Genomic DNA, 12,275 nt, shown 5'->3' on the forward strand with positions numbered 1-12,275 from the left:
CGCTAACTCTCTCTTTCTTTCTTTATCTTTACATTATTTGTCATTTCTAGCCATTTATATCTCTTTATATTTCTACATACATAAAATTAATTTAAGCTAGTTTTTTATTTGCTTGTTATCGAGGGAAGTTTTGTTTTGGTTCGAACTGCATTATTGCATAAAGCGTAAAAAATGTAAGCCTAATTATCTTAATAATCACCATTTAATCAACAAAACGAACTTTCTGTTCATTATTACATTTAAAGGAATCCTCATGCTACAAGATTTAAACTTTTTGGACGATTCAAACATAAAATCAAAATTTAGGTAAATAATAATTTCCTGACAGTTTCTAGAACAATTCCATCATTTTGTTCCTCATCATCCGCCTGACATTGCAGTAGTGTGTCATCAGATATCTCTCATAGGTAGATTGATAGATAGATATATTTATTTGCGTCCCTAGCACCTATGCGATCCGTATTCAAGGGGATAGGCAGAAAAATAGCATAAAAATACTACTTTTTTCTAAATTTGATATCTCAATTGGTTCAATAGAAAAAAAACCTTACTACTTTAAACAATAGAATGTGTGTTTTCAAAAAAAATAGAGATTTATAGATAGATAAAAAGAAAGACAGAATTAAATATACCGATTTTGTAGAACATTTTCAAATACAATTATCTTGCAATATACAATAATCTAAAATATATAATCTTTCGATATTTGAAGACTCTAAAATAAAAAATTTAAATATACACTCTCCAAAAGAAGTTCAAAAAATTTTCCTGGGCTTACTGTAAAAAATATCCATATAGGTTCAGCAGTTAACAAGATCCTAAGGTACAGACAGACATTCTGTTACTTTAGTATATAGATAGATAGATGAATACAATCCTTATCGTCCATAATCCGTTCTGCGTTCTCTCGTTTTCTATCCCGATAATCCTCGTAACAACAATCCCCTGATCACGTATCACATGGGATCACAGCTTCTGTTAATCTTTACCTCATCAATAACCAGGGATCTAAAGGGAAAAGACAATGGCTGACTAATTTATGTACACCCAAATGTTAATGCACAAAATTACCCCCTTCTATAGATTATAATTAGTGGTTGAAACGTATGGACTCTTTATTAAAATTTATTATAAGTCCCCAAAGAAGTTTAGCCAACGGGCGAGGCTGCTGTCCAACAACCAAGGATAACTATGGGGAGCCTATCTTTCCTTCCCTGTCCAAACACTCGCGTTATTAGGAGAAGCAACACTCAAAAGACCAACTCTTTGATTGCACGACCTTTGTCTTATACCAACAACGAAATTGATTTTTAAAAATCACACAACCGATACGTGAATTTCAACTGTCGTTTGGGGGCAACACACAGTAGAATTGACGACCTTTTTATCTTCCCACCACCAGTAATTATTTTAGATTCATTTCACTAGTTGGATATACCTTATTTCTAGTGTAGAAGTCCTAAATGTGCATATTAATGAGTTACGCCTGTATTGGGCCAAGGCATTTCCCCTACTCTACCTAATGTCGCACTTCTGACATAACAGCAGTAGAAATCATTTAAACGTCTTGACGCGGTTGTAAACCTAGCTTCGAACTCACAACCTCCCCGACGACAAGCGGATGCGCTACGTATTAAGCTTATCTCGCGGATTTTATTGCATATTTGTTTGTTATGACTTTAATTAAAGTTATGCTGTGATCCTTGCCTATAACGTCAGGCATAATGCCGAAAAATGCCAACTCCTCGTCATACTGGGTCATACACTCCTAACGGGTGCGAGTTTTATATTTTATTTAGATTTATGCATACTTAATTGCACGACCTTTGTCATTCTATAGACGTATTGATTAAGCAATCCAACTTTATTAGACAAAATTTTAGGAGAGATTTGATAAACAAAATTTTTTATATAAAATATAACTAATGAATACGAATCAGCAAATAGTGCCTACTAAAAATGACGTCATAAAATACAAATTACCAGTGATAGGCCATTATAAATTGTAATTGACCAATGGTAAAATGTATAATAGCCAATCATTAGTAATTTGTATTAAATGACGTTTTTTATTAGGCACTAATTGCTGATTCAATGAAGACCTAAAATAAGTATAATAGAGAAACTGTGTAATGATACAAAGTGGTAAAAAAACTTTTACTTTTAAAGGAAAATCCGAACAATTTTTTTAGAAGCATAGCAACTCTGTAATTTCACGTATCTGCCAGTTTATATAAAAAAAGATTCTGATTCATGGGGGTATTTTTTTGGGGGAAACGTAATACACTAGGCTCCTATTCAATTTTTGAAGATTTTATTAACTTATGAGCGTCTAGTCCATTTTTGTTTTAGTCTGTTCGTAATGCTATGGGGAGAATTAGATATTTATAATATGTGATTCACTAGACTACTATTAAAGATAGCAGGCTGAAATTTTAGAGGAGAAATTGACTCCTAATAATGAATTTCTACTCTATAACTTGCTTTGTCCGTCTGAAAGTATCTAAAGCTACAAAAAAGTTTTCTGCTGCTGAATGAAATTTGTTTTTAAAATTTATCTTTCAACTCTTCAATTTGATTTGTTCATTTGTATGGACTTTGATAATAGATTTATTATAACTTGGATCTTACGCCAGATTTTCATGTACTCTAATAAAGTAAAACTTGTAGAAAATATCGATGCCCCACCTCCACCCCATTTACCCCATCCCCTCCCCTCCTAATGGATTAACGACCTGACCAATTAATGACAAGGGAAATAGCAAAATAACGATCCTCCACCCCATTTACCCCATCCACTCCTACTGGATAAACGATTTGACCAATCAATGACAGGGAAAATAGCAACCTAAATTGATGACAATTTTCCCCTGTTCTAATATCCAAGTATATACTGAATTCATTACTTTAATGTTAAAATGAAGCTTTACAAAGTGTCTCAAAAAATCAGCCTTGTTACGTCATAAAAATGATGGATTTTCCATCTCTTTTTAAAAGGTTTTCTTTACCACTTCTTCTCTCATCTCCCTCATTTTTATGACGTCACGTGGCTGATTTTTCAGACACTTTTTCCAGATACCTTAAATGTTAAATCTAAATATAAAATATACAAAACATTCCTGTTTGGGAAAATGCAGCTTTCCAGTGCGGTAATAGTTCAATATGTGTCGAAATATTTCCGGGTCCCTGTCGAAAAAGTACTCCTTGTGCTCCTCGTCGTAGAAGAAGTCCTTCTCGTTGGACCCCAACAGGGTGTCCGGGTACTTCTCCAACGTGTTGGCCCAGGTCTCGAACCTGAAACATTAAAAATTTACATATGTCTATCAGGGATCTAAGGGATCAGGGATAAGACAATGGCCGATAAATTGATGTATATCCCTAATAATGATACACAATGATACCCCTTTAATAGATTACAATTGGTAATAGCAACGTTTAGACACTCAATTCAATGAATCGACCAATCAAAATTCAATTAAAGTCCCCAAAGTTCTTGAGTTGACAAATAAAAATAGAAGATATAATTAGAATAAAAGGATATATAAACCAGTACAATAGATGCCTTAACAGTGTGAAGGTAAGATCTAGAATATATATAGAGGCTTCGATATATGAATTGAGTTTTGATAGGTATACTAATAGATAGGTAAAAATAAGTATGACAAAGAGAAAATATATAAAATGATCAAAACAAACAGCGATTGATCGATAGATATATTAAGAGATAAGCATGAATATGTCGAAATATAGATGAATAGTAAAATAAATATACATAGATGTATAGGTTAATGGAAGGATTAATTGATAAAAATTTAGATAAATAGATGGAAAGATAAATGAATAAATAGATTGTTGGATTAATGGATAAATAGACACAATGAAAATTGGATAAATTGAGAGATAGATGGATGGATTAATGGATAAAGAGATGGATTACATCATGAATAAATGAATGAATAGATTAATGGATTGACAGATGGATGGATTATTGGATAAATTAATGGATAGATTAATGGACGAATAAATGGGTAGATTAATGGATAAATAGATGTATAGGTTAACGGAAGGATTAATTGATAAATATATGGATAAATAGATGAAAAGATAAATTAATAAATAGATTGATGGATAAATGGACACAAAGATAATTGGATAAATTGATAGATAGATGGATGGATTAATGGATGAAGAGATGGATTACATAATGAATAATTGGATGGATAGATTAATTGATAGACAGATGGATGGATTATTGAATAAATTAATGGATATATTAATAGATAAATTAATGGAAGAATAGATAAATTTAAATGGGAAGATTAGTGGATAAATAGATGTATAGGTTAATGGAAGGATTGGTTGATAAATATATGGATAAGTTGATGAAAAGATAAATGAATAAATAGATTGATGGATTAATGGATAAATGGACACAAAGAAAATTGGATAAATTGATAGATAGATGGATGGATTAATGGATAAAGAGATGGATTACATAATAAATAAATGGATGGATAGATTAATGAATATACAGATGGATGGATTATTGGATAAATTAATGGATAAATAGATGTATAGGTTAATGGAAGGATTTATTGATAAATAGATAGATAGATAAATGAATAAATGTAGGATAGGTTAATGGATAATAAGGTGAATAGATTAATGGATTAATAGGTAGATATGTGAATGAATAAATAGATGGATATCAATGGATAGATTATTAAATAGATAAATAGATATACTGGTGGATTAATAGGTGGTAAGATTAAAGTATAAATAGATGGTTAAGATAAATATGGGATATATAAAAGAATAAATATAGGATAGATTAATGGACAAATTAATAGATGAATAGATTTACTGACAAATATACGGATAGATTAATTAGTAAATAGATTGATAGATTAATGAATACATAGATAGATAGCTGAATAGATAAATAGCTGAATATTTTAATGGATAAATAGATAGATAGAGTAATGGACACAGAGATAGATAGATGGATAGATTAAAGAGTTAAAGGGTAAATAGAAGGATAGATTAGTTGGTAAATAGATGGATAGATTAAAGGGTAAATAGAAGGATAGATTAATGGATAAATAGATAATTATAAAATGTGGATTCGAACCTGCGACCGCTGACATTAATGACCAACTTTTCATCCTCAGTTTTGCGAATCCCTTTGCATGACGGGGGCGGGGGCAGCGGGTTCGACGCTATCGGGACCCAACCGATGGCGGCTGCCCGCGCAAACGGCAGCCACGCGGCTACTGAAGCCATGATCCGCTTTTTTCTACCGCGTTTTTATTTTAATACTTTTTTTGTTTCTTTATTTTTTTAAGGGCCTAATATAAGGCCAATTTTAATGATATTTTTCACCATTTTTACGAAAATTAAGAAAGTTAATCACTTTTTTATTTCTTTTACATCACTTGTTACTTTTTGAAAAACAAATTTTTATCTATTTTTAATTTTTTGTTTAATTTTAAAATTTTCACTTTTAAAATCACTAATTTTTCACTAACAATAATAAAACAATTATTTTTCACTTATTTTTCTGCCCCTCTCTCTCTTTTTCTCTCTTTCTATCTTTATTTCTCTTTTGATTGTCACTTTATTATAAGAGAGGGACCCCAGATATTTTTCTTAAATTAACTTTTGATTATCTTTTTAGTTAGATATTGAATATTAGATGATGGAATTGCTTGTTTAATTTAAAATCTTTATAAAATTTTTGTATCTCATCCCCGTACACTATTGATATATTACTGAGTTGTGTTATAACTTCTCTCTCTCTTATTGTGTGTGTGTGTGTGTGTTTGTGTGTGTGTGTCTGTGTGTGCGACTCTCAGAGGTTAGACTTCCCTCTACAACTCTCTCTCTCTCTCTCTCTCTCTCTCTCTCTCTCTCTCTCTTTCTCTCTCTCTCTGTTTTCGCTTCGTCGAGGCTACGATTCCGAACGGATCTCACAATAGAATTTTTATGAAGTTTTTTAAGATTATAAATATTTTTGCTGTAAATCAGCTTGAAAAAATTGTGTATTGTGTAGTTATTATTATGTTATGTTTTCAGTAGCAAAACTACTCTCTAATTAAAAGTTTCTGTCAGTCAGAAATTTATGTTTAGGGGGAATCGTGATTTTCTTTGCTGTTATCAATGAAAAATTAACTTTTTTGAGAAGATTCCCTAAACAAATTACCATTTATTATAAAATTTACTTTGCCTGTTATTCAAAACACTTTGTCAGTTTGTACATCCATGATTTTTTTTGGCTTTTGTAATTTATAATAACATGCCAACAATAAATTAATAAGTCAATAATATAGCCTAGTACAAGGATGACAACATCCATAAGTAGCGAAGTACAAAAAGTTATAGATGGGATTACGTACAAGTAGATTTAAAGTGTATTAATTAAAATCAAGAGTAGATTTATTGGAGAAAATAAACATGAAACCTTGTTTTATTTTGTATGATGATGACGGTTAAAGTTAATTGTGCTGATGGGAATGTTGTCAAAAAGTTTCAGCATTCTATCTTTTATAGGAGCTGAGTAAATCCCATTTCCCCAATAGCGTTACGGACTGACGGATGGACGGACGGACTGATGGACAGACAAAGTGAATTATAGAGTAGCTTCGCTACTAAAAACAGTCCTGAGATGGTTTAGGCTATATTCATAAATTTTTACAGTGGTTTTCATAAAATGCGCAAACTTAAAAACACAATTTGCTTTCCTCTAACTAACTTTTTTTTTACAAATTTTCAATGCAGGGTTTTAATAACAATGCCTGTTAAAAATTGGGAGCTTTTTATTGTTACGCTACTTATGGTCATTATTTTTTCTCTAAAACCTCCAAATATCAAACCAAATTTTCCATTGTGAATTTTCATTACTTTTACTTCTGTAATAAACCCGTCTCTCTCTTTTCTCTCTCTCTCTTTCTCTCTCTCCCTCTCTTTCTCTCTCTCTCTCTTCCTCTCTCATTATATTCTCTTTATTTATTATATAAAAAGGAAGAAAAAAAACAGGGGGTAGAATTATGAAAAATAAATGGAGATAATTATAAAAAGGGGGAGGCTAACAATTTTAGAGGCCAAAAACGCGGGAAATAACAAAATGGGGTGGGGGAGGGAGACAAAGGGGGAGAAATTGGGGTTAGAGGTTATGCCTGACAGAAAAACAGTTCCTTTAAATCAAAAAAGCAAAATCACATCATATTTACAGGGCTTCTGTGGCTTCACCTCTAGTGTAATGCAATATCTGTAATAACAATAAAACCCGTTTGAAAAAAAGAGAGAAGGAATATTATTTGCAATTAGAGCCTTCTTTTAGTATCTATCTATCTAATTTATTTGTATCTATCTATCTATGGTATATGTCCATCAATACCTGATTAATACCTTAGGGGATGCTTAACAGGGATCTAAAGGGAAAAGACAATGGTCGATAAATTAATATACATCCCCAATGGTGATACACAAAATTACCCCTTCTGTAGATTATAATTAGTGGTTTAAACAATTGGACACTCAGCTTAATGAACCAACTAATTAAAAAAGTTAATAAAAGTTCCCAAGGTTGTTATGGCAACGACGGATAAGAAAACTCTAAGTATTACGTTATTAGAAGACTTTCTGGACTAGTGTAATAAACAGCCCAATGGCCCCTCCCTCCCGGGATGGTTGATGACCACGGCTCAGGGTCACATCTTGCAGACAACCAACCCTTGTACCAGCAAAAGCTCGAAGCATTCTGTCAACATGACATTTTCTTTTCAATTTTTGAAAGCGAATCTTTTCTATCAATAAGGCCGGTACAGTCGTCCGTACGTAACGGATTACTCTTATCGTTAATTTGGGCATGTTAGAAATTTATATGGTGATTCCTTGAGTAGTTAGGTACGATTTAGAAAGTGAAATACGTGTTATGTTAGATCACAAGTCAAGTCACACCACAAAACAGTGCAGTAGGAACAATATTAAAATATGAATTAAAATTGGAATGATGGGGAAATTATTTTTCCCTATACTCTAAAAGAAAATGAACGAGATAATATGTATTTAGCATAAAACTAGCGGTTGTGCCTCTAGCATCTCGAGTCATAGTATTCGAAGGTGTAAAAAAAATAGCCTAAAACTAGCCATAGGCTTAAATCTAAAAATAGGATAGCCTAAAACCAACCCAGGATATAATTGAAGGTCTCATTAAATGGAGAACTCAATCGGTTCAGTAGTTCCAGGGATCTAAAGGGATAAGACAATAAACTTAGTCAATAAATTGGTGTGCATCCCTAATGATGATAAACAAAATTATTAGTGGGACAAAGTGACTCAAAAATCAGCAATGTGACGTCATAAAAATGAGTAAGATGAGAGAAGTGGGAAAGAAAACCCTTAAAAAGAGATGGATAATCCCTCTTTTTTTATGACGCCACATGGCCGATTTTTGAGTCACTTTGTCCCACTACCAAAATTACCCCTTCTGTAGATTAAAATTAGTGGTTTAAACGTTTGAACAGGCAACTTAATAAACCAACCAATTAAAATTCACTAAAGTCCCTGAGGTTAAGCCAATTATTAAGTAAACGTTATTATAAAAATTTTGGGACTAGTGTAATAAACAGCCCATTGTCCACTCTCTCCCTGATATTGTACCCCGTTGTTACCATTATCATTAGGCAAAAATCGAAATTGATAGGCTCAAATTGAAAAGGCTTTGCTTTAAATACTTGAATATCCTAATCTTAAAAGGATTGTTCCCTTGACTTTCTTCGTCTAGGATAACAGTATGTGAAGAGAAAGGACCACGGAGGGAGGGAGGGGACATTGGACTGTTTAATACACTAGTCCCCAAGGTCTAATAATTTCGATTTCTTAATTGTTTGCTTAACAACCTTATGGACCATTACTAAATTTTAATTAGTTGTTTAATTTAGTTTAGTGTCCAAACGTTTCAACTACCGATTGTAATATACATAAAGTGGTAATTTTGTGTATCATCATTGGGGATGTACATAAATTTATTGGCCATTGTCTTATCCCTTTGGATCCCTGAAAAGAACAAGAATAAAAATTATCATAACTATAACTTTTTATTATGATTAAAAAGTCTCAAAAATGTGTGATTTCTATAAAAGAATAATATCATAGTATAACAGTAGAATTATGTCATTTACAGGCCTGCATATCTGGTGTTATACTGCTCTCATCGAATAACTTTAGAACCCGACTTTAGACTAATACAAAAAAACTGGAGTTTTATACATTTTAATCACAATTTTTTTGAAGAAAACCTACTCTATAAGTGATCAATTCTGTATGTCTCATTCCAAGGATGGTTAGGCGTCCTCTTTTATCATTCAAATCAATGTTACAAGTTTACAAAAGATGAATAAACATTGATTTCATGTGAATATAAAAATCTGTTCCTATAAATGTTAGTTTGTCATTCTGTTTGATTTCTTGTTTTTTTTATTATTTTATCATTCTCGTTATATAAATTTCAGTAGACAGTATACATCAAGCTTTTTTTTTTGGGGGGGGGGGGTGTTAAAGAATAATCACCGGTTAGCAAGATCCTTCTGTACAGACACACAGACATCCTGTTGATTTTATATAAGGATAGATACAAATGATATAAAATATTAATTTTTTTTCTTCCAATTTCCTGAATAAAAATGTTCGAAATATATTTTTTTAGAAAAAAATCTACGAGTCAACCTTTAAAAAATGTTCTAAATTTATTTTTGAAAATTTTCAAATGAAAATATTAACATTTAAATTGATATAACAATGCCGACAGAATACGGCTACGTAGTTATAGCTGTTGCCCTTTTTCTTATGGCAATATGCATTGGAGTCTTAATATGGTATTCAGACAAAATTAGAGATTTGTTTATTAAGATTGTTGAAGCTGCATTTGAAAACTATTTTGAAGACATGGTGAATGAATTTGAAAATGGGGGATATAGTGAAGATGAAGGCGATCGTCGAAGTCGCAGTAGAGGTGCCAAAAGAAGGTCACAAAGTCGCAGCAAAAGGCCGAGCAAGCGAGCTTCAAGATCAAGATCCCGTGCCTCTAGACAGAAAGGAAAGTCCGGCCGCAACAAAAGCCGACAACGGACAACAAGTTCATATTGATGAAAAACATTTGTAAAAATATCGTGTCGTTCGAGAAAGGGTAAAGCTTAAGTGACTGCTCTCATAATGTAAAGTTTCTAAAAATTGTAATTTCCCTCTTTGAATTTAAATAAAACTATATAAATTGTTTTTTGCTTTTTATCTTAATCATTTAGCGAGATCCTTCGGTACTAACAGACAGAAATTCTGTTACCTATAAATAAGAATGCAACCTCCATTTTATATCTACCAAAGGAAGAATTTTACACATGACGCAATTCTGGGAAGATATACTCTGGGAGTCCAATGTCCTATTCTCTAAACACAAACCTTTTCACTCTGGAATTTCCGAGCTACCAAAAGCAGAATTTTATACATAAACTAGGTATATGCAGGGTGGGAGGGGACATTATGCTGTTTATTACACTAGTCCCCAAGTCTTATGATAACGTTTTCTTATTCGTTGGCTTGACAACCTTGGGGACATGTTTTAAATTTTGTTTGGTTGGTTAATTTAGTTGAGTGTTCAAACGGTTTAACACCCAATTGAAATCTACAGAAGGGGTAACTTTGTGTATCATCGTTGGGGATGAACATAATTATTTTTTACCAATGTCTTATTTCTTTAGATCCCTAAGCTAGGTATATGAATTTATCTTTAATCCTCATTCCTTGTAGCATTTCCTACCAGAAATCTAAAGGGAAAAGACAATGGCCGAAACATTTATGTGCTTCCCCAATGATATTACACAAAATTACCCCTTCTAGTTCTGCAGATTACAATTATTGGTTGAAACGTTTTGACACTGAACTAAATGAACCAACCAAAATTCATTAAAGTCCCCAAAGTTTTTAGGCTTATGAATAGTAAAACGTTATTATAAAACTTTTGGGACTAGTGTAATAAACAGCCCATAGTCCCCTTCCTTCCTGATTTTCTAGACCTCTATATAGGAAGGTTGATAAGATAGCTATATGGGAATAATTAATTTTCTTAATTATGGCTGGTTCTACAGTCATTATGTAATAGTCAGGGACGGAGGAGACATAGGGCTTACACTAGTCCCGAAAGCATAGACGTCCAAGGGGGAGGGGGGGTAATGGAGTGATTACCCCCCCCCCCCAAACGAATTTGGGGTTTGCCGTAGGCACCCCCAAAATACACAGTGGGTTCTTTTGAAAAAAATCGGGACATCCAAGAAATTTAAAATTGACTTTTATCTATCCTAGGAATTAATAATGGCTGTAAGTAGACAGCTAGAAAAGGAATTTTTTTAAAATATTAATTTTTGGCGGATTAATGCCATTTTTAAAAAAGGTAGTGAAAAATTTCTTTTCAGTTTTGATGATTTTCCAGATTTTTTTACACAATTTTTTCAAAGCAACCAATAATACATTTATGTTCAGCTTATGCAAATAATTTTTGATTGAGGTACTTTTCAGATACCTGTACCAATGTCTAATTAAAGAAAAATTTAAAAAAAAAATTTTTTTGGTGGTGTAAATTGACATTTTGTGAGAAAATTTCACCAAAAATATTAAGATTTTTAACCCCAAAAAATCAGTTTTCTCCATTTTACCCAAAAACGGCCAGGAGGCCCCGGGTTTTGCAATAATAATATCAATATGCAACATGTATTGTGTATAAAACAGTTTTCACAACCTGGGGCCTCCCGGCCGTTTTTGAGTAATTGAGCATTTTACATTGCATGGTTTGAAAAATTTTGTTCTTGTTAATTTCAAATTTTCCCTTCGTTAGAGGGGGAAGGAGTCATTTTAGAGCCCAAAGCCATCTCTGCAATATTTTCAAACTTTTTAAGGCGGATCTTTCTTGACTTATGCACCATTTGCCTCTGGCGAACCGTTTCGCCTTTATTTGCCGCCGTTGGCGTGATTTTTAACGATTTTTGCCGTTCTCGCGGTTTTAATGGACATTTAAGGGATAAAGGAGTCGTTAAATAAAGATGACTTATAAATACTTTTATTTTAGCAATTAAATTTGCTAAACTTCACGTGTTCTAGAAAAATTTGTAATTATAACTGGTTTTGGTCCAGCAGAAATTCAAATTTGGGGATTAATTATAATATTGCAAACATTATATATGCGTCAGAGAGAGAGAGAGAAATATACGTTTGAGAGAGAATATAAT

General features: G+C 32.4%; 2 protein-coding genes across 2 annotated transcripts in view; one reads left to right on the forward strand and one right to left on the reverse strand.

Annotated features, from left to right (window-relative positions):
* Shal (Potassium voltage-gated channel protein Shal) overlaps window positions 1-5,783 on the reverse strand; it is a 159,420-nt gene extending 153,637 nt beyond the window's left edge. The window contains exons 1-5 of the mRNA XM_080147307.1: window positions 5,132-5,783; window positions 3,118-3,294; window positions 1,708-1,766; window positions 877-945; window positions 321-367 (exon numbers count right to left, since the gene is read on the reverse strand). Coding sequence (XP_080003433.1) covers window positions 321-367; window positions 877-945; window positions 1,708-1,766; window positions 3,118-3,294; window positions 5,132-5,283 — 504 coding nt within the window. The 5' untranslated portion in view covers window positions 5,284-5,783. The remainder of the gene's footprint in view (window positions 1-320; window positions 368-876; window positions 946-1,707; window positions 1,767-3,117; window positions 3,295-5,131) is intronic.
* Window positions 1-12,275, forward strand: part of LOC145305624 (L-lactate oxidase-like) — a 142,266-nt gene that overhangs the window by 113,611 nt on the left and 16,380 nt on the right. The gene's annotated exons all lie outside the window — the stretch shown is intronic.

This window comes from Acartia tonsa, chromosome 14 (genome assembly GCF_053477335.1).
Source record: "Acartia tonsa isolate MP-2025a chromosome 14, ASM5347733v1, whole genome shotgun sequence".
In the NCBI taxonomy this organism is placed as follows: Eukaryota; Metazoa; Arthropoda; class Copepoda; order Calanoida; family Acartiidae; genus Acartia; species Acartia tonsa.